Below are 22,166 nucleotides of genomic sequence, written 5' to 3' on the forward strand. Positions count from 1 at the left end.
ATGGATTTTGGGTTACTTTTATCGATCTCTTCTTATTTCAAACTTTTTTGTATACCCGAGTAATTGTTTTTAAGTTATTGCTTGCATAACTATTTTAAGTAATTGTTTTCTTTTAAATTTAAAATTTTCAGATTTAAAATAATCAGAGCTCTCAAAAAATTAAACATAAAATATGTTTAAAGAAAACAATGCATTAAGTCCAACACGTGGAGCATGTGTGCGAAATGAAAAACTCAAAGGAAGATAAAATGTAAATAACAAAATTTCGGCGTTAAATCCTACTTTTAACTATACTTTTCATTTACAAATTCCCTTTTCACGTTTAATCGTCAGTGTGGCTGTGTTTTCCGGCACATTCTCGTATTTTAACTATACTTTTCATTTACAAATTCCCTTTTCACGTTTAATCGTCAGTGTGGCTGTGTTTTCCGGCACATTCTCGTATTTTAACTATACTTTTCATTTACAAATTCCCTTTTCACGTTTAATCGTCAGTGTGGCTGTGTTTTCCGGCACATTCTCGTAAAAGTCATGTTCTTGAGACTCATGGCTCGTGACTATTAACACGATAGTGAAGTTCCAACATTTTCTGATGATTTGGGTCAACAGAGAGTGCAGCACGACAATCTCTCAATGCACTTAAGACATCTCCCTTGTGTTCATGAAATGCTGCACGAAGATGCAACAGATGCAAATCAGCTTTAAATGCAATTGCTCTGGAGAGTTCAGCAATGGCTTCCTCTTCCTTGTGGTTGTCCATCAAAACTGCAAAAACAAGAAGGTTTTAGAACTACAACATATAAAAAGCAAGTTTCTTTCTCACATGTCTGACAAACAGAATAAAGGGTGAGTGAAGAAGCAAAATATGAACCTGCTGCTCGATATCTATAAGGATACACCCGAAGAGGATCTAATCTAGTGACCATCTCCAGATCAGCCTTTGTGAGTTCACGATCACCATACTCAGACCTCTTCTCGTAAGCTGAAGCATTGTTTCTTGCCCTCTCAATAAGATTGGTCATTTCCTTCAAAGCAGCAGCCTTGTCATTTCTGAGAAAATGAACACGAGCAAGACCCTGATGGGCTCGCGTGTGCTGGATTTTAAGGGCCTTCACATAGCATTCTTCTGCTGCGTCTAGTTTCCCGCAATCAACATAAACACTTCCAAGATTGTTCAGAGCCTGGTAAATTGAAGGGAAGAAAACAATTGTGAAACAAGAAGGTAGGTAGTTGTATTGTATCCAAAGTAAAATATGTATAAGATGCAAGGTAAAGTTTTTCCAAAATGGTGGAACCGTTGAAGAACCATACCTGACCCTTGCGCAGATTATCCGAAGGACACTTCAAGGCATCTTCCAGAAGTGAAATGACAGTTGAAGAACATGATGAATCAACACTAGAGTCAGCCAATGCATAGGCTTTTAGGAAGTAGGCCTCAAAAGACCTTTTAATAGCAATAGACTCTTCAGCTTTTTGGAGCCCTTCTTCATAATGTCCTGAATCATACAGGATCCACCCTTCATACACAAGCCTTTCATGCTCACTTGATGCCTGTTCCCAAGCTAACTGTAAACTCCTCATCGCTGCCTCAGGACAGCTTAGCCTACAAATTAATATCAGATTTATAGACTCCTTAGCATACGTAAGATGAAGTCATAAGAAACAGGATCTTGAACCAGAAGAAACTGTGTTTCCAGAAGCGACTTGACATGATTAAACTGTTAAAACAAGAGCTTAAACAGAAGGAACTCTGAGGCTCCTCATTTGGCAAAGTGAAAAGTATTCATTGACCAAGCTAAACGGATGCATCATCAACCTGCAGCTACCACTTGCTTTTTCTGAACACAAGGAATCTTTTAATCATTACTACAAGTAATCTTAAAATTAATACTTTTAATGTGAAAGATAAAAAATCCCCACATATAACAAATACCATTTCATATTGCCTAGGCTTCGAGTTTGGTAGAATTGAAGGTTTTTTATCATTAACAAGTGTACGGGAGCACGTATAAACAACTTTAATTCACATAATACCCAGCATATATATAAAATAACTACTGATAACAGTTATCAAACATTCTTAATATACCTAAGGAGAAGCAACGACTGTCTGAAGTATAGAACACCTTTGGGAGCATCAGATTCAAGCATCTGGTAGATGACAGAAAGAGACTCAATATCATCAACGGCAGACCAACAGTCATATAATCGTGCCCAACAATCTGCAGTTGTCCAATGTTCAACATGCTCACGCACAAGAGTACAGAGCTGAGATGCAGCTACACGGCCTTCAAACATTTTATAAGATGGACACAGGGTAAGAATTGCTTGAACATCTCGGAGCGCCGCTTTGTAGTCCTCAAGGGCCAGATAGATGAAAAACCGTAGTTCCAAACATTCTAATGAAAGTTTGAAGCCAAGAATCCGGTTGATTTCAGACAATGCACCTTCAACATTTTCTGTCCTCATTAAAGTGGCAGACCTATACATGTAGGGATATACAAGAGTCGGGTCCAGTTCAGTTGCTTTCTCAAGGTCTTTCCACCTCACATCACCATCACAGTACAGTGATCTTTCCTGGTACATCCATCCAAGAGGAGTACCAGAACAAATGACTGAACTTATCTTCTGATAGGGTAAAAGCTTCTCACCCTTTATAGAATCCAGTCTAGCTAAACCTGCAACGGAATAAATATGGCCTGCATTTGCAGCCCTCTCAAAAAGACCATAGGCTTCATCATATTCTTTCCTTGAAAGCCTTACGCATCCCAATTCATGAAATGCCAGCATTCTCTGTATGTCATTTTCAGCAAAATCAACCAACCGTTCCAGGAAATGAGCTGTTGTGTCTGAACTAGAACTAAGGTTCATAGAAACTTCGCTTAAGAAACAAAAAAGTGCAAATATACCAGGCCCAACCATGACTTCCAACTCCTTCCTGTTAGCATGAATAAATAACTCCACAACCCTTTTGTCACTCAGGCAGTTGGGAATATCGCGTAAAAGCACTTGTAAACAAGAAGCCCCAAGCACAGATGAATTCTGGTCCACAGCATATTCCATGAGTTCCAGTGCATCTTCTCTGGAGGAAACTAAGGATGCAAGTTTTCTATCACAAGCCAGTTTTAGTCTTTCGCAACAATACTTGTTTGCAAAAACTGATATCTCGACCAAAAGATTCTGAGGGACATCAAGCAAACTGCCAGTCAAGCTAAAATAGTTTATTGCCCTCATACCTGAAGGAGAGATGTTGTTTTCAGACAAATCGACGGTCTCAGAAAGCGATTCCCTGAAACACCCCTTTAGCATTGCATGAAATGGTGCTGAAAGTTCAGAAATTTTTTGTCTATCACAGACTATCTTCTCATCTCCGATTGTAAAGATTACATACTGTGGAGTTTGGTTCCCATCATTCATGGAAACTCTATCCTGGGAAATTATAACTTTGTCAAAAGAAATATGAGATTCTACATCAATGGGTTCAAATTCCCTTTCACATTTACCAGAAGCTGTTAGCAATTGAGCAACTAATTCTTCCCCTTGCTTCTCATACTTCAGCCATGCTCCAAATATAATCTTCTCATGAACAGTGTTTGCTCTTTGCCAAGCTGACCGGAGGCTTCTTCGCATCAGTTTAACATCCCTCATGCCCCTAAAGACCTGGTACTGTAACAAAAACAGATTTGACTGCTCCTGCGGAGAGCAGAGCTCAAGTTCTTCATGAATTTGAGCTAAAACTTTCACATAATCAACAGGCTTGAAGAATGGGAGTATAGGTGGCTGTGGGACCTTGATTAGAGATTCTCTGTGGTAGTTAACAGAAACCCACTTAATTCAACGAAAAGGCTAAAAAAATGCTAAGCTTCAAGCAAAAACATTGACCTGAGAACCTTACATTGATGAAGATGAGGACTTCGATGACAACTTGGAAAGCTTGCCTCTTTCAACTTGGAGCCAGGATTGTGGGTTTAAAGCATTAGGATGCGCTTCTTTACATGATTCCGCAGTGAAAAAAGTCCTCATAGGGCATAAGAGACAAAACAAGTCCCAGATCTCCACTATAATAGTGCTTCCTCTTCCAAATCAAAACCTTTGTAAATTGGGGGCAAAGGAAAGGAGCAGACCTACCAAGAGAAAAGAGCAGCTTCTACCTGCAAGTCACATTCCACAACCCTCAATTAAAAAATTCCCAACCCCAGAAAGCAAAATCGCTTCTTTTCTTTTCTGTTTCCCCTTTATGTTCCCCTTTTAGAAGCAATAGAACAATCAACCTCAAAGTAACGTTCTTTCCTAAGAATAGATCAATGGGTTACCCATCAACCAAATCTCAGTCAAAAAATTTATTCAAGAAAAAGGGGAAACCATTTCATACTTCTACTCTACCCTCTTCAGTTCAGCACTAAGCAAGGACTACCTACAAAATAAAGCCAAATGGCTAAGAAAGATCCCAACAAAAAAAAAAAAAAAAATTACCTATTGAATTGCAGTGGTTCATCCAAATCAGCGCTTAAAATGCCAAAGAGAGAGAGGGGGTTAACTTCACCTGTGGCTTAAATCTGCAGAGACAAAGGAAGGATTTGAAACACCATGTGAAGGGTATAGGATCAAATCAAAAGTAAGGGGGAATCTGACTGAAAATTTTCTACTTTGTCTATCTTTTACTTTTTCCTGGTGAAAGGGAAAGTGAATCACTTTTTCCCTTCCTTCCGTTGGAGTTGTAGACCATAGAAGTTGCAGCCACTGTTGGTTGGAAGTTGAACTTACCAAAATCAATAGGAATAAAAGTTTGAACTCCGTTGCTAGAAAGTGAAAAGAAAAGACTGAACTAAAAACAAAAACAAGTGACGAAACAATTGAAATAAAAATGGAAAATAACAGGAGTATGACAGATATTACGCAGTGCTTTTCCAATGCCAATGACAAACGCCCAAATATTCTTTGTCTGAGAATGATGTCTTGTTTGATTCATTCAACCAATCAATAATTGTCTTCCTTACTCTGAAATATTTTTATTTGTCGCAAGAAAAATCATGTCAGTACTTTACAAAATTTTGACAATGATTTATCTTTTATAATTAAAATTTTTAATTTAAAGTCTATATAAGATATTCATTGAAAAAAATTATTCTAAATGTTCAAAAATAAAACAAAAGAAATTAATGAACATCTTGGGTGAAAAATATCTTACACGCTTTATTAACAAGTTTTCAAATAACTTCTAGGATTCTTATTACGAAAGTTAATAAATTTATCATGTATCATAAGTGTTCATAAAACGATTGTTTGAACAAAGGATAATGATAGACAACATTTTTTTTAATATTTTAATATCATTTATGTATTATTTTGTGATTGATCAAAATTATTTCATAATTAATAATAATAATTATAAACATTAACATAAACTAAATATATAAATGATTTTAAAATATAAAAAAAAATATTATAAAAATCCTTAAATAAATTATGTACACATGTAATATTGTAGAATTCAACTTCAGTCCTATTATTTTGAAGAAAGAAATCATAAAAAAAAATAAAAATTATTCGCGTGAATAACAAGATTTTAATAATGCTCTTGGAAAAAAAAAATCTAATATTAACTCTCTTAGCGTGTGTTCGTTTGAGAAGAAATAACTATTTACACATATTTGCGAGCGAGGAATGGAGTTGTCTTTCGTGTTCTCTTGAGAAGAAATGCAACTGTTCACGACGATGGATTTGCAGTGAAATGGGAGATATCTGCACTGTTCACTCACCTGCAGATTGGGTGAGATTTGGAGGGATGGAATCCAAATTCTCTTAAATGCCCCTGTAGCGATCTGACTATGCACTCTTTTTACGAAGTTTTGTGGCTTTAATGGTATATAGTAAATAATCAATACTCTTCCTCTCTGTATTGTTCAATTTAGTTATTCACCCTAAAAAGAATAGAGGAGGTGTCTGGGTGGTTTATAAGTAATAAAAGAAGGATAAAAGAAATAAGTGGTTTGGTAAAATTAGAAGAGAAGTGGTCTCCTGCATGCAAATATCAAACAGTGTAATAATTATTAAAATTAGTTTTAAAAATGTAAAAATAATAATTAATTTTTAAAATGTAAAATAATTATTAAAATTAAAAAATGGTAAGTAATAATTATTAAAAATAAAAAATAAAAAATAATTATTAAAATTAATTTTAAAATATAAAAAGAAATTATAATTTAGTAACTAGGGGTATTTTGGTAATCTTCAATTTCTATCAATTAAACAAATTTTTTAATTTTATCACATCAATCAAATCCTACACTAATTCTCACAAATTTTACCCTCAAATCCACTCTCAATTATCCACAAATCTACTCAAAAAAAACAACAACAAAATTACCTTCAAATCCACTCAAATCATCTCCCCCAAATCATCTCCCTCAAATCCATTAATAAGAACAAACCCTTAGTTTTGGTGGTAGGTTGTAGTATAAGAGCATATTAACGTAAATATTAAAGATACCTATTAAAGAGAAATAATAAGATGGATAAAAAGTTATAATTTGTTGCATTATTATTTTCAATTACTTTTTACTCCTACTTTAGTCTATTTAGTAAATCGACCTAATGTTTGATACATTAAAATTATAAAATCGGCTTTCAATTAAATGACCCAAAAACCAATAAAAAAAAGTTGACATTTTTTAAGAAAACTAATTTTTAATTATTCTTTTTATCTTTTTCCTTCAAAGTTAAAGAAAAAAATAAAGTGTAAGGGCCTTAAAAATATAAGGCTCTTGGGCCTAAGTGAGGCAGTCTGGCCCATGAGGCCAAGGGTAGCATAGCCTTAGGAAAGAATGAACCCCTTATTCCTTTTCTGATTTCTTTTCACAGAATTCCCTTTTCTCTCTAGAACTATTCTCTTGTCCTAACCCAAGTGCTCTGCCTTCTCTCTAGATTTCCATTAAATCCCACTGTTCAAATCTTGTTTTGGTGCTGCCAAATCGTTCCTGGCGTAGAGAGCTCCACTTCTACCTATCGATTTCTCTGTTTCATCTGGTAAGTAGATTTCTCCTTTTTCTCTTCATTGTTCTTGACCTAGGGCATGCAATTTTGCTGGTTGCATGTGTTTTGCGTGTTATGCCTTCCATTCCCAATATATTCTAGCTCTAAGAGCTTTGTTCCATCACCAATTTGGTGATTTGTAGGTCCTGTTGTGCTCTAGCTGTTTGGAGCACTATAGAAGCGTTGGGTGAGCTCACTGTTCATTTGAGTCTAGGTAAGGGGAGCTAATTATTTTGCTTGAAATTATTTTATAAAATATATGCATGTTGAATTATGAATTTGGTGCTTTGAATTGAACCTGTTTTAGTGTCTTATGCATGTTGAATTAAAAATGTGATGTACTATTGAGACTGAAATGTTACTGTTTTAAGTAATTGGTTTTGGTGTGTACTATACTGCTTAAATGGGGATTGATTTTATGTGTCCTATTTTGATGATTATGAATTGTTTCTGAATGGGTTATTGACTGTGATTGGTGATGTTTTGGAAAAGGTCTTAAGTGAGATTTAATTAGCTTTCTTGGATAGCAATTGGATACACGGATACTGTTTTAGATTAGGAAATAAAATATTAAAAAAAAAATTGGAATTTGAGGTTTAGAGCACAACAGACTAGTTTAGGTAACATAAATAAATTAATTAAAGTTGTTTCAGAGCCTTTCTTTGTTGGTAGGATAGAGGGGATTTAAAAACCTGAGTTGGCACATCCCTGATCATAGAGCAGCCCTGGCCTGGTCCAGTCAGTTGTGACTAGTCATATATGCTAGTGCCGAAGGTGAGTCTGATGCGTTCAGACATCTGAACCCTCTCCGGTGACCAACTGATGTGAGGTGGGGAACAAGTATTTTGTAGTAATGAAAAATTTAGCAAGCAGTTTCATAATTAAGGAAACATTGTAAGTTATTTAGAGATAATATATATTATAATATATTATATTATTAATGTATAGATTATATAGATTATATATATATATATATATATATATATTAGTTTAATATAATATAAATATAAATATTTATAAGGTTACTGCTGTAGAAATTCTGTTGGTTTTAGCACAACGTGTGATTGATAAATAGTATACTATATTGTTATATATTATATCCTATTCTTATTCAGTTATGTGATGTTGTATGCTATATAATAATATTATAAAAAGTTGTTATAATTGTTATTTGATTGGTATTATTATAATACTATTTGGTGATATTAGTTTAGGAAATTACGATGTTGTTTATGTGTTAAATAGATAATATATAATATATTTAAAATAAAGATTTTAGATAACGTGTTTTTATATATAAATCCTTTGGAATATAATTAAATATTATATTATAAGAAGTTAGAGGAAATTATGATAATATAATAACAAGTTTTTCTAGAGAATCTAATTAGAAATTAAACAAACTATAAAAATATAAAATAAATAAAGTAAATATAAATTAGATTAATACAATATAATTATACATGTAAAATTAGTAGCAGCACATGATGTTAACTTTCATTAATATAATATATAGTATATAAAAGAGAATGTTGATTAAAGGTTATAATATTATTATGATTTATTTATTTTAATAAAATTAAAGGAAACAACTTTTCATATTGTATAGGGGTTTAGGCATTGGAGATAAATTATAAAGAGTCTAGTACTGATAAATTTAGATTAAATTTTATGGAGCTATTATTTTTATAACTTTGGAAAGTAATGAGAATTGTGCTATAAACTTTATGATTGGTGAACAATGCATGTTATTGATGAGTCAATGTATTGTATTGTGGTGTTCAAACAAGGATGTTGATTGTAATAAAAGGTATATGGTTATAAGGTGATGGAAGTCTGATCCAAGTTGCATATCAAGTCCAAAGGTTTAAGATCTCTCGGTGAGATCCTTAGTGTTTTAAAATGAAAGTAGGAGCTCAGTCTTGGGGGTCATCCTAACGCTCCAATGGCCAATCATGCTCACTTAGAGAGATTGAACCATGTGGTGAGGAGTAGAAGGAGGTCTTTAGTCTTGGGGGCTCCCAGTATGTCTCAAGGCCCGGAACGGACTAACCTCGTGAGTGTGGCAGGGTGGGGAACCCAAGTTTCATAAGTCACCACGAGTGCAAGACCCGCCATAGCTCGACTATCATTTTAAAGTCCGGACGAGTCTAGTCTAGAATATAACAGGTGTAGTTTGTGGTGTGCTTTACTATTGTGATTATATTGCCTCTTGTATGATTATATGTTTAATCTGATACATGCTTTTTATATAATTAGCTCACCCTTGCATTGCTTGTGTTTGTGTATGTTGTATGCTTTTTCTTTTGCAATGATCATCCACTTGGATGTGAGCAGAGGAGAATGAGGTCTCCCTGGAGAACGTCCTGGAGGAGAATGAAGACGTTGCAGCCTAGTCCTATAGGATTTATGTTATTTGAACTCAAGTTATTTTGAAGACTCTTGTCATATTCCAAGTTTCAAATTCCTAGCATTTTATGGAGGACTATGATACTTCAACTCTAAATTCCTGCACTGTTTAAAGATAACTGTAATCCTAATTACTCCTAACTGCTTTCCTATATTATGCATGATGACATTTTGATTATGTATATATTTCTATATAATTGGGATGTCACATAAAGTATTTAATAATTTTTAGAAAACATGTTATCTATAAGGATGCTCTTCTTTAGTGTATATAATTAATATTTTTATTTTACTTTGTAGTTATATTTTAAATTTTTTAATAAATTATAATAATATATTAAAAACTATGTATTTAATATTTCTATTCTATTTTAATTATATTTACAATTAAAAAAAATTATTCAAATACTTAAAAGTAACTGTTCATTACTTTTTAATGTAACCACCGTTATTTATATTATTTTTTTTTTCTTAAAATCCTTTTCAGTAGTTTTCAAATAATAATGATATTATTAGTTATTATTGAATGTTAGACCTAAATATTATTTAATATTTCTTTTAATGTATATTTAAAATTTTTAAACTTATAAATATTTTTATTTTCAGTTTTTTAGTATTATGAAAGTTATGAAGTTATATTTTTTTATGCTATATCTTATATTATTTAATTAATACTGTTTGACAGGTAGGTTTTTAATCAATGTTTACCGATTCAGTTTTCAAAGGATAGTTTTTCTTCTTTTTTGTAACTTTTTTTTTACTTACTTTTATGGCCGAGGCATATTAATTGCTGATAACTTACTTTTTAGGATGATAATGTTGACAATTTTAGTACATTTGTTTTTAATGTGGATTCATACATAACAATCGTATATTTATTATGTTTTAAAGAATTATTATATTTTTTTCAATATTTATATATCACATATTATATTTAATTATTTTTAAAATAAATATATTAACGTATTAGATATATGTCATATTTAATACACGTAATTATGGTTATATCCTATTATTTTCAAAATATATATTTACATATTAGTAGGTATTCTCGTATCATAGGCTTAGACTACTGCTTTGAAAAAAAAAATTGAATGACAAGCTTGGTGATTTCTGATTTCTGATTTGTTGAGTCAGTTCTTAGGTGAAACAGTAGCATTCTTTCATTCCAAATGCTGCTTGTGTTCTATTATTGTAAACAGTCTTTAGTGCAACTTTTATTGATTGGCAGAGAGTATTGGCTTTCATTGTTGATTGAATTTTTGGCTGAAATCAAGGTTTTGAAATTTGAGAGTTTATGTAAGTGGTTGAGAGTTGAAAAAACTTTAATGGTAAATTCGTAACAGTTTATTTCAGATAAAAAAATATATAAATAATATTTTAATTTAAATAAGTATATAAAATTATATAATTTTAAATAAATAAAATTTATAGTTATATTGTTCATAAAAATAAATATTATAAAATATAAATACTTGAATTATTGTCATTAATTTTGATGCATTTCACTAAATATAAAATTTTCAAGCAGAATCACTCCAAACTCGCAAATCCTACCGATAGTCGATTTTATCGAATTTATACAAAAAATGAGTTTATTTCTAAGTTAACTCGGAAGCTATGTCTGGAAATGTAAACTTGTACAAGTTTACGAATTAACTCGAGAGTTTGATAACATGTGTGAAACTATGTTGGCAAATTCTACTTTTTCTTCAATTGAACGTGTTGTTATATGTTTTTACGAAAATCTTTTTTGTTTCCATTATTGGATATGTATGGTGATTCAGTGTATTTCCATACTTGGTTGAGTCTTTGATTCGCAATATTTCTGCTTTGACATGACAGTGCATAATTTGTTGTTTTGTTGCACTGGCCGAGAGTTTTTCTTACCTTGTGTAGGTGTCCTTTTAATTTTTTTTAAGTTGAATCACTTGTTTAATTTGTCATATGCATTTGCTACTTGAATTGGAAGTGGAAATCTGAACTTTTTGTGAGTTGTTACCAAAAGAAGTGGAAATCTGAACTTTTTGTGAGTTGTTACCAAAAGAAGAGTGTCATCTCTAACCTTTGAGAGTTGTAAAAGGGAAAAACCAATAAAAAGAAATGATTAAAAAAAAGAGATCTAAAAAGTGAAATGAAGTATTTGACCGAACCATTATAGAGTTAAAAGAAAATGTACAGGTCAGATCACAACTATATCTTAACTTTATTTCAATTATAGTTGCATATGACCTTGATTCAAAACTTGTTTTTGTTTCTTGTTTGATTTTAGTTTTATCATTCTATTCTTACCTATTCCTTAGGTTCCGTTTCTGTGCCTACCTTGCCATATTTTCTTGCTTGCCATTCTTCTATATTATGAGTTTGTCCATAAAGTCTATCATTTAATGTTGTCCTTGTTTCAAATTGGAGCTTTTCTTGCTTTTAGGTTGTTTCTTTACTCTCACATGGAAGAAAAGTTTTTGGCTTTCTCTTGTTACTTTTTGTCAACACAACATAGTCTAAACAAACATTGTTTTGAAATTTTGTATAAGTATATAACGAAATAACATCTATCAAATAAACTGTCTAGAATAAATAAATTAAATGCTATATATATACACAAATTTTATTTTAAACGTTAATCGTCATTTTAAAGAGACTTTACCTAAACGTTAGTATATGTACCATGTCTAAACATTTAAGAATATTTAATGCTTTTAATGCATGTATGAAATAGTATTCTATCATTTGTTATGTTTTGTTCTCTTTTTCTGTGTAGATCAATACGGTATAAAGTTTTATTCAAAACTTTTTGCATTAGATCAGAAGAATGTTAAGAGATAGAAAAACATTATGGAAACTCAGTAAAATCAAATTATGTGTACACACAAATAAAATATTAAAAAACTTATGATATTAGTGTATTTTTAATTATCAAAGTGTGCGGTTTTTTGTGTAATGAACATATGAGAATGTTGAGGGAGAATTACTGACAATTGCCAGTGGCCCGTGCAGATTCAAACAATAATAGTGTGAAATAAGATTTACATAAACAAAATTGTATTAATAACAAAAAAACATATTTACCGTTGCAAATAAGGTGTTAAGCACACTTTTTTTTTCCTTTTCAAAGGTCTCTAAGAGGTACTTTTGGACCTCTTCACCTTTATTCTCAACCCTTTGAATGGCAACATGGTCAATAATTGTGAGTCATAAACTAAAAATGTAGTAAAGGGACAACCTAGGTATCAATCATCGGACTCGGTATAGTTAAGTTTAAAGTGTAGAGTTAAGTCTTTTATTTACCACCTAATTATATACTAATGCAAGATGGGGAAGATTAAAAATGAATGAAACTAATAAGAAAAGAATTAAACCTAAAAATCTGTTTATAAGAAGGATGAATATGAAATAAAAGGAAAATAACAGAAAATAGAAGTCTAAACTTCCTAAGATAGAAACAACAACATGACCTAAACTACTTGCAATTACTGTTATAGAAAGTATTGAATCTAATTAAAACATAATAGGCTACTAAGCACTATAGGACATCATCACTGAACAACTTATTATCTGGATCAATAGTGGGAGAAGCTTGTCAAAGGGAAACATCACAACTCTCGTTTGTACATATACAAAGAGGATAAGGTTGAGGGGGATTCCTATTAAGAAAAAATTGTCTACACAACGTTCTCATGTTTTGAAATTTAATCAAATAACATTATACGAGATAAGAATCTGAAAATACCTAAGCCCAAAGAATTAGATAGATAAAAACACAAATGCTAGAAACAAGATTCCAAATCATCCATCAACACAGAAAAGCCTTAGGGAAAAACATAGGGACACAAGTAGGATAAAAACTTCCAGACGCAACACTAAACAACCCACAAGTCAAAGCGTCGAAAGAGAGTTATGCTAAATGTGTAAGCTATCTGTACCCAAGGATATTCCATTAAACTCTCAAGAAGCAAAAAGGTGTCAAGACAATGTCTCTAAGAAAACCCTATATAAGCCTTAAAAATATAAAAAAAACTTACAAAGAAAGAAACATGTTAAACGTTCAAGCTCTAAAGAGAAATATTACAAAAAGTGTTTACATCAGCCTAGACGATACCATGATATTAGGAGTGATGAAGAATACTGCACAACCAAAAGTGGGTGAAAATCAACTAGGTGGTATTGTGGATACCAGGTTGCCTAGGAATATCAGGAGTGGTGCAAATACTTAAAGGAAATCTCGGCAGGGTAGTTGAGTACTAGTGGTGGTGCAAATACTCAAAAGAAATCTCGACAAGGTTGTTGAGTACCAAAAGTGGTGTGAATACTAAAGGAAATATCAGTAGGGAAGTTGAGTACTAGGTGTGGTATGAATACTCAACTGATCTTGGGTAATTAGAGGTTATTTGTTGATCAGGGATGCCAAGAGTGGTGAATAATACTACACAACTAGAAGTGGGAGAACTAAACTAAATGATGTTTCTCAGTTGTATTGGGAGCGTCTAGGTATACTAGGAGTGGTGAATAATACTAAGCTATCAGCAATGAGTTAAACAAAAATGTACTTCATTGAATATCTAATTAAACCCTTTAAGTTAACTTAAAGTAGAATTAGACATAGCTTTAACAGGTGAACCAGTATAAAACATTATGTGTGTTTTAGTCTATTGATAATCAATGAAGTTAGAGATTCAATGCTCACACTCTTATCATACTCCTCGCTCTGTCTAAAGTTACTGCCTACACGTATAAACGTTGGATACATTAAGTTGGCCAAGTAAACGATCTTCCTAGGATAACGCTTACTAATTAAATTCAATCAACTCACAAAGTGTTACGTATATCGTAATCAGATTGCAAGTTGCGAAAAATTATGAAAACACCATTCAACCTCCCTTCTAGTGTTTTCCCACACCTTCAATTGGTATCATAACTTACCTCGATGAGTCGTTCTTAGCAAAACTCGAGGCAATGATTCAAAGACATGTGGACTGAATTATGAAAGATCTCCACAAAACATGATGTATAAGATGCAAGATAAGGTTGTTAGAATGAGCATCTCCTTCATCTTCAATCCTTAAAGGATGACTTATGGTCGTAAAAAAAAAAAGGCTCAACACCTTTGACAAAGGAAACTCTCCCCCATCAACCTAGGAAGATGCTCATCAAAAGGATATCTATCTTTAGAAGCATTAAAGATATGAATGTGGAATACATGAAGAAATATGTCTTTGGATCACCCTTCAAGCCTTGCTGGTCAACAAAGTAGTTACGGGAATCAATGCTCATAAGCACAGGAAGGGACTTGGATAAGTCCACGAAGAATATTGAAGGAAGAGCATAGAAATCATAACAAGTATTCTTGTACTTATCTAGGAAAGATAAGTAATAGCAAGCAAGGTGATCCCTTAATGAAATCAGAGAGGGTGCACAACATAAAGCCAACAACAAGAGGTCACTACAAGGTAATCAAGTTGGGAAATTACCTCATCAACTTGAGTAAGGAAACCTAGCTAAGCTATGGAGAAATAGGTACGAAAACTATTCATTCCCTCAATAGTGAACTATCTTAGATGATATCATAACTGCCTAAGAACATATGCATGGCATGTTATTAATTTAGTAGTTCATCTAGAGTAGATTGGTAATAGACTTGATGAATAAAGGGATACCTCTATGGCATACTACATTTAACTCAGAGAACAATTATGAAACTCTCCAAATAATGTAGAAATATGTGGTTGACAAAACACTTTTAGTAAAACCTCAGGATAGGGAAAATTATGAATAGAATATTAATTACCTAAATAAAAGTCTAAAAATTAGGGTAAGGAAGTCCCTAAGTAGATACTTATTAAGATATCGCCTTGGAAACCCCTTTTCACTCTAAGTGATATGTCTAGGAGATTAATGTAGGTTAAATGATCCAAACACACAAAAAATCAGATAAGATGAAACCACTTCCACTTGATATATTAGTGCGTCACTTGAGTTCACAACGTGTCCACTAGGAATAAGCTATGTTAACACCCAAACTGTTGTCTAGAAGAAGAAGGCAGTTCACCTTTCTACGTTGCCCAAAACCTTACTGTGCGCATTTAATGCGCAATGATGTTCCCTTCAACACTGATGATTGAATTTCGAGTAAACCGTCGAACATTGAACACCCTAAAACTCCAAAGGTTTTTCTTCCCTAGTAAGAAATCCTTTAAATTCTTCTTCGCATCAGTAGAATACTCACTCATTCTCTGTCAACAAGATTGTCTACCTAAAAAATCTATTCCCTCCTCACCATTCAAAATCCTCTCTCCCAATCTATCAATGGTCAAGCTCACGCTTGTCGATATCCTTGATATAGCAATCAGAACCTCTAGCTTTCACGTCTCCAAAGATGAGACTCTCCTTCTAGAAGATGTCACCACTCTAACGCGACTTCAAGGAATCGAAATTGGGCTCTCATGAGTAAGGTGATATGGGGTTGAAAACTTCTTTGCTTGGGATGAGACGATCTTCCTAGAGCTGGTAAGAGAGTTTTAGAAAAACTCTCAAGTTGAAAACGGCTGCATAGTATCGGGAGTTGCAGGAAGAATTATCGCCATCACTTCCGATGTCATAGTAGAAGCGATAAGCTGCTCCCAACTCAACGATAGTTTTTAGGAAGACTGGTATGAAGAATACACCTTCAACGGGAAGGTAGAAAAAGTTCTTTATGACAAGAACTTTGAAAGAAGATTCATCTGCAATGACATTGTGATTGACCAGATGTCTCAGCCAGCTAGAACTCTACTTCGTGTATGCAGAAGAATCGTTCTGCACTCTAACCCCAATGAAGAAGTAACAAAGCTAGAAAATTTGTCCTCTTCAACCTGTTAACAAATAACTCATTCAACAAGAAAAACTCATGGAGGAGAATTTGAAAATGATTTATTTCAAAAATTTTGTGAAAACTCTAGCATCAATCACAATTTCTCTACTTCAATAACACCTCAACATATTGGTGCCATTGAAAGGAAAATTTTTTTTGCAAGAAATGGTTAGAACGACGCTAAACGATTTCAAAACTCCTTAAAATTTACGTGTTGAAGTTGTAAGCATTATCTACTATATTCAAAATAGGATTTCTTACTTCCAACCATTTGCATGTCAATGCTTTATCTTGAATACTAAAGATAGTTTGGAAAGTGATGGGTGTCACCGCCCAATCAAATTAGATGTGCAATTAAAGTGTAGTATAAACTAGGGAGTGACCCCTAGGTCGTCTCTCAAGGACCAACTGCGGTTCGAGACTTAGGTCAAAACGAGTGGGGGGGGGTTTAAAAGGATTGTGAATGCAGAAGAATAAATTAAAACATAGAATCATGAAAGAAAATATTAGACGCCTAACACTGTAACACAAATATCTAGCACAATTAAAATTGTTAATATGCATCACTAAATTAAAAANATAAAATCCAACTCAACAAACTTTGTGAAATTAAATTAAATCAAAAGAAATAAAAAAAAAACACAAATTACATTTTAGCAAATAACGAGACCTAAGCAATCTACCAAGTGAAATTAAAAAAACAATGCAATGCTTCTAAAATTCATCTTTAGCCGTGACATCAATGCGAAATTCCTTTTGCTCCAAACCACCACCGTGAGCCCCATGCTCTTCCTAATCACCTACTTCTATCTAAGCAAACTAGCTTCTTCTATTTCAAAAGAATAATGCAAAAGAAAGGCAAAAGAAAGACTCCCAACGTTATTTCTCTGGCTGCCACCATCCATCATCTCAAAGCAACTCGACTACCTTTAATAAGCCGTGACACCACCTTCTTTCAAATTGAAATCAATGCCTCATAAGCAAAGAAGTGACGCTGCTTTCCTTCCAGCTGCTTGAATCAATTTTAAAAGCAAATTAATATCTGTAAAGGTAAGCTACTGTAACGCATGTAAGAGCAAAATAAGGGTGTTTTCCAAATGAAAAGGCAGTGACTAAATGGAAAAAGAAAATTAATTGGAGCTCTCATTCATTCAACCCATTGAAATTCTACAACCAATGTTCAAAGAAAAAGCAAAGGGAAGAGTGGCGGCTGCTGCCTATTCCAGCCACCTCCCTATGTAACAATGCCCTCCCAATTTATATGCCAGCCGTTTCACTTCATTCTCCAACAAGTGCCTACTGGATTGCAGCAAGATGCTGGGCTGTTGTGAAACTGGACACGTGAAGGCTGAGCTGCTAGATGCACCGCTGCTGGAACAATTGAATTTGGACCAAGAATGCAGCTGCACCTCCTAAAGCCCGTGTGCTGGCCCGTGACAGCTTCTCCAAGCTTGCAACGTGCTAATGGACCTCCAAAACTGCTGCACGTGCTGCTCACCTAGCTGGACATTATAGACGTGGGATGAAGCTGCTTGCTGGACGGTGATTCAAAATTTGCTGGGCCGTGATATTTCCTTCCTTCAAAGCTGGGCCGTTTAGGAAATGTGGCTGCACACACATCTTTTGCTGCTGCCGGATGCTTCCAATTATTTCTTGGATAATTTGAATCCAGCTTGCTGCTTGGACCATGAGCACACCTCTCTTCTTTTCTACATGAAATCACGTGTGCTGGATGTATTGTTGATGGGCCGTGTGAGGTGTGGTGCAGCCCAAGCCAAATCCAAGCTTCAGGATCCGTGTGCTGCAGGTGCGTGAATTTGGTTGCTGGGCTGAGAAGTTGGGAGCTGCTTCTAATGCAAGAAATGGAGGAGCTGCAGCGTGTGATGGTGGACCAAGGCTGCTGGGCCGAGTGGCATGCAAGGGTTGCTGCTGTGTTTTGTTTGCTGTGTGCACCGTGGAGGCTACCAAGTTGAAGACGTTGCTGGACCAGCTGCTGTCCGTGTACGTGGGCTGCACGTGAAGAGCTAGATGAACTTGGTGGCTGGACCATGAAGGTTGCATGAAGAATCATTTGGGTCGTGAAGATGGAGTGAAGCCAAGCTGCAGCGTTTCAATTTAAGTTGCTGGATCGTGAAGCCTGACGTGTGCGTGAGATGAATAGGTTGCCTTGCGTTTTCTTGGATGCAGCAGCATGGGCAAGGCCGTGATAATTGAAGCTGGACGGGTGAAGGTTGCTGGACCAAGCTCTTCTTAATTGCTCCAGCGCACACCTCATGAATGACATGAGTAACCGTGACACAAGCTTGCAATGTTGCTTTCTCCAAAAGAATATAACTAGGCCGTGGCATAACCAAAGCCCAAATGAATAATGCATCCTTGTGGCTGTAACAGCCTGTAGCTTCTCAACGTGTGCTTCCCTAATGTGTATTGATGCAATATGCTACTTCTTTTCCAACCAGGCCGTGACATGTGCACCTTCATTTAATTAATTTTGCCATATATTTTAGTCCATCTCCATGTGCACCCCCAAACAAAATAAGTTCACACCGTCTCTCTTATTTAAGCTCATTTAACCTCTAAATGTCCCAAATTGTATTTCCAAAATTTTCCCTGCAATTAGTAATGCAAATAATTAGCTCAGAATATTCAAATTAATTAAAATTAGAATTTCCGGTCAAATTAAGCACTATGAGCAAAAACAGGAAAATACTGGACATTTAAGCACAATTCCCTGATTAAATTCGGTAAATAAACTAAGTGAAATTAATAAAATATCGACTAATCAGAAAGTTTGACTCCAATTGTGACGAAGGTATCGTGCTTGGTTACTAAAAATCCTCTAAAGCGTTTAGGGTTTATAACTTTAGGACTCTTAAAAGTGGAAGAGGTCGTACATGGTAAATTTAACAATTGTGAACTGAAAACAAAATGTTAGTGCTAGATGATTATGTCGAAGATTTGAAGTTAGACGACATTGCATCACCATTGCCAAAAGGTTCGCTTAAGTTAAACGCATATAGAAAAATAAACGACACTCGTGTTGAGAAATGAGAGCCGCTTGGTTTATATCGTTTAATAGTAAAAGATCATCCTCCTAAAAAGATCATAGGACATTTGAAAGAAGAGATTAAGACTAAAGCCTTCCACAGGAAATGACCAATCACTCTTATCTCTTAGATCAAGCCATCTAATATCAATGAAGCATTAGAAGATCACTCCTGTATTAAAGCAATGCAAGAAGAACTTGACCAATTCCAAAAGAGCTCATGTTATTCATGCCAAATGAAGAACAACTTGCCATCACTCTGGAGTAAGTTCATTCCTCAGCCAAAAAAGCTCATGTTATTAATGCTTTAACCTATAAACCCATCAAGTTGTTTTCGAAACAATGGGTGTACTTGAAGGAGTTATGTCCCTATTAATTCAACATCATCAATGATGTTCACCTATGTAGGCTGTCGAAATATTTCAAGTGTGATACTATGGTTCTAACAAAGCTTGTCAAATAGTTCTTGATGAACATTGATCTTCATAAAAACAACAATCTTATCTCCAAAGTCATTGGAAATGAGGTAACAATAAGGATTGCCATTATAGCATCTGCCATTGAGTGCAACAGATACAATAACTAATATTATGAAGCATGGGACAACCTTTATGCCCATGATGCTTCTATTGATAGTGTTTTGTATGGAAAGAACTTCTCAAAGGACCTGCTTGGAAAAGAGGTCATTTATAGGTTGTTAACTCCATATGCCAAGGTCATGCAACACGTTTGCTCAAAAACTTTTTTTTATAAGAACAACTCCAAAGACCATAGGACGAAGCTAAGAAGATTCTTCATTTATCATACGATGATTAATATTCCCTTCAATTTGCCTCACATCATTTTTATAAATTTGATTCGGTCTATAAACAACTTGGATAAAAATGATTATAGTTTTTATTATGCTTCTATAGTTCAACGAGTTATTACGAATCATGGGATTTTGGATTTCTTGTTCTCTAATGTATCATTGTCAGTTTGAAACAACATTGCCTTGAGTGATGCCTATTGAGGTTCTCGTTTTGGAAACATCAACATATGCGAGATGCATCTGGATGTTGATACGAAGATATTGTCTACTACTCCATAATTAGAGGTTTTTATGGATGATTTTATCGTGTATGGATCCTCATTTAATGCATGCCTCGATAGTCTAGATAGAGTTCTTCACAAATGCATTGAAACTAACCTTATTCTGAATTTTGAGAAATGTCATTTCATGGTAGAACATGGCATATTTTTAGGACATATAATTTCCAATAAGGGCATAGACTTAGACCTGGCCATGATAGTTATCATTTCGTAATTGCCTTACATCTCTTGTGTGCAAAAAGTGCATTCTTTTCTTGGCAATGCAGGTTTCTACAGGTGCTTTATCCAGGATTTCAAAAAGAAGGCCCTTACATTGTCCAAATTTCTTGAAAAGGATGTTGACTTCATTTTTTATGACGGGTGGAAGGAGTCTTTTGACTGCCTCAAAATTGCCATGAACACCAATTTCATCATTTAGGCACCTGATTGGATAACCCCGTTTGAGTTGATGTGTGATCCGTCTAATTATGCATTAGGAGTTGCCCTAGGTCAAAAGATTGACAACACTAGTACAAAAATAGCCTATAACGTTGAATATTTTTGGCCTTTCACGTCGAATTTGAGAACGACGTCATATCAGGAGACGTTAAATTGACGTCGAATTAAAAAATTTGACGTTGATTTAACGTCGAATTTTATCAATATACGACGTTATTTAACGTCGAATTTTGTTAATATACGATGTTAATAATTTTTTTTTTTATTTTTTTTGAAATAATTGTGATCCTTTTTTACAGCTTTACGAGATCTGAAAAGTAGAAAAAATAACAATTTTCAATTTTTGGTATTTTATAAAGCATGAACTATGAACAGTAATATAGGATCAATCAAAGAATAATAACAAACAACAAAGAAGTTCAATCAAACATCAAACAATAACAACAAACAAGTTCAACCAAACAACAACAACATCAAACAAGTTCAACAAAAAAAAAATAACAAACAAGTTATCAACAAATAAGTTCTTCAAAACGAAAATGAAAACGAAAACGAAAACTAACCCGGGTTCATCGAAATAAAGTGTTGCAACCAATGAGAGAGAAAGCAGAATGCGCCTATGAAGGACAAGAACATGAAAATAATCGGTGAAAACAAACGAAAATCATACCTAAAGTAGTTAATTAACATGCATTTGTATCAAATGAAAGAAAGATTACATGTGATGGTCGTCAAACTTTGTTCGGAAAAAGTTTGAGCAGAAGATATATGGTCGTAAGAGTATTATGTTTAGGATGACCTATATTTGTAGAAGTTGTATGGTGACTAGGTTATCAAGAGATGCATTCCTAATCACGAGATTGACTTGGTCTTGAAATTTTACCATTATTCCACACCCGGTGGTCACCTTGGCACTCAGAAGATAACACACAAGGTGCTTAATTATGGATTGCATTAACCTACCATCTTCATGAAATATAGGAAAAACATTAAAAAGAGAAGGGGGGGTGGAATAATGTTTTCAAATTCTTTTGTAAACCAACGCTTATCAACTATACCAGGGGTTAGATAATCAACTATAACTGTCAGACAATTATGTTTTCAATAAAGCATTTTAAGAAAATGTTTTAAATAAGGGAAACAATAACACTTATATTTTAATATTGGTTCACTCAACCTGAGTTACGTCATATCTTCCTCAAGAAATCTTGAGATGTTTCACTAATCTTATCCAAGATTACAAACAAGTACAAACAACTCTTGGTATTCACCGAATATTATAAACCACTCCTAGTTCCCCTA

At 34.0% G+C, this 22,166-nt stretch overlaps 1 protein-coding gene across 5 annotated transcripts; it reads right to left on the reverse strand.

Annotated features, from left to right (window-relative positions):
• Positions 1-244: 244 nt before the first annotated feature.
• LOC106772173 (ETO1-like protein 1) lies at positions 245-4,943 on the reverse strand. 5 transcript variants are annotated; one of them, XR_002669041.1, is made up of 7 exons: positions 4,474-4,943; positions 3,896-4,151; positions 2,090-3,805; positions 1,312-1,603; positions 872-1,181; positions 464-765; positions 245-382 (listed from the first exon to the last, which is right to left on the reverse strand). XR_002669041.1 is itself a non-coding variant. In XM_014658388.2 (7 exons), exons 3-7 carry the CDS (start codon positions 4,021-4,023, stop codon positions 545-547), a joined length of 2,667 nt encoding a protein of 888 aa, XP_014513874.1. In that variant the 5' UTR covers positions 4,024-4,151; positions 4,474-4,556; positions 4,765-4,942; the 3' UTR covers positions 245-544. The 5 variants fall into 5 exon arrangements, 4 of the variants coding, with proteins under 4 accessions (XP_014513874.1, XP_014513873.1, XP_014513872.1 ...); XM_014658388.2 differs by having other exon boundaries at positions 245-765; positions 4,474-4,556; positions 4,765-4,942; XM_014658387.2 differs by having other exon boundaries at positions 245-765; positions 4,474-4,556; positions 4,663-4,942.
• Positions 4,944-22,166: the final 17,223 nt, after the last annotated feature.

This window comes from Vigna radiata, chromosome 8 (assembly GCF_000741045.1).
Source record: "Vigna radiata var. radiata cultivar VC1973A chromosome 8, Vradiata_ver6, whole genome shotgun sequence".
In the NCBI taxonomy this organism is placed as follows: Eukaryota; Viridiplantae; Streptophyta; class Magnoliopsida; order Fabales; family Fabaceae; genus Vigna; species Vigna radiata.

Coding starts and splice junctions, on each gene's coding strand:
- LOC106772173 (XM_022784615.1), bottom strand. CDS start 4,023: ATGAGGACTTTTTTCACTGCGGAATCATGTAAAGAAGCGCATCCTAAT. Junction 3,806..3,895: donor AAGTCCTCATCTTCATCAAT/GTAAGGTTCTCA, acceptor TAACTACCACAG/AGAATCTCTAATCAAGGTCC. Junction 1,604..2,089: donor CAGTCGTTGCTTCTCCTTAG/GTATATTAAGAA, acceptor ATTAATTTGTAG/GCTAAGCTGTCCTGAGGCAG.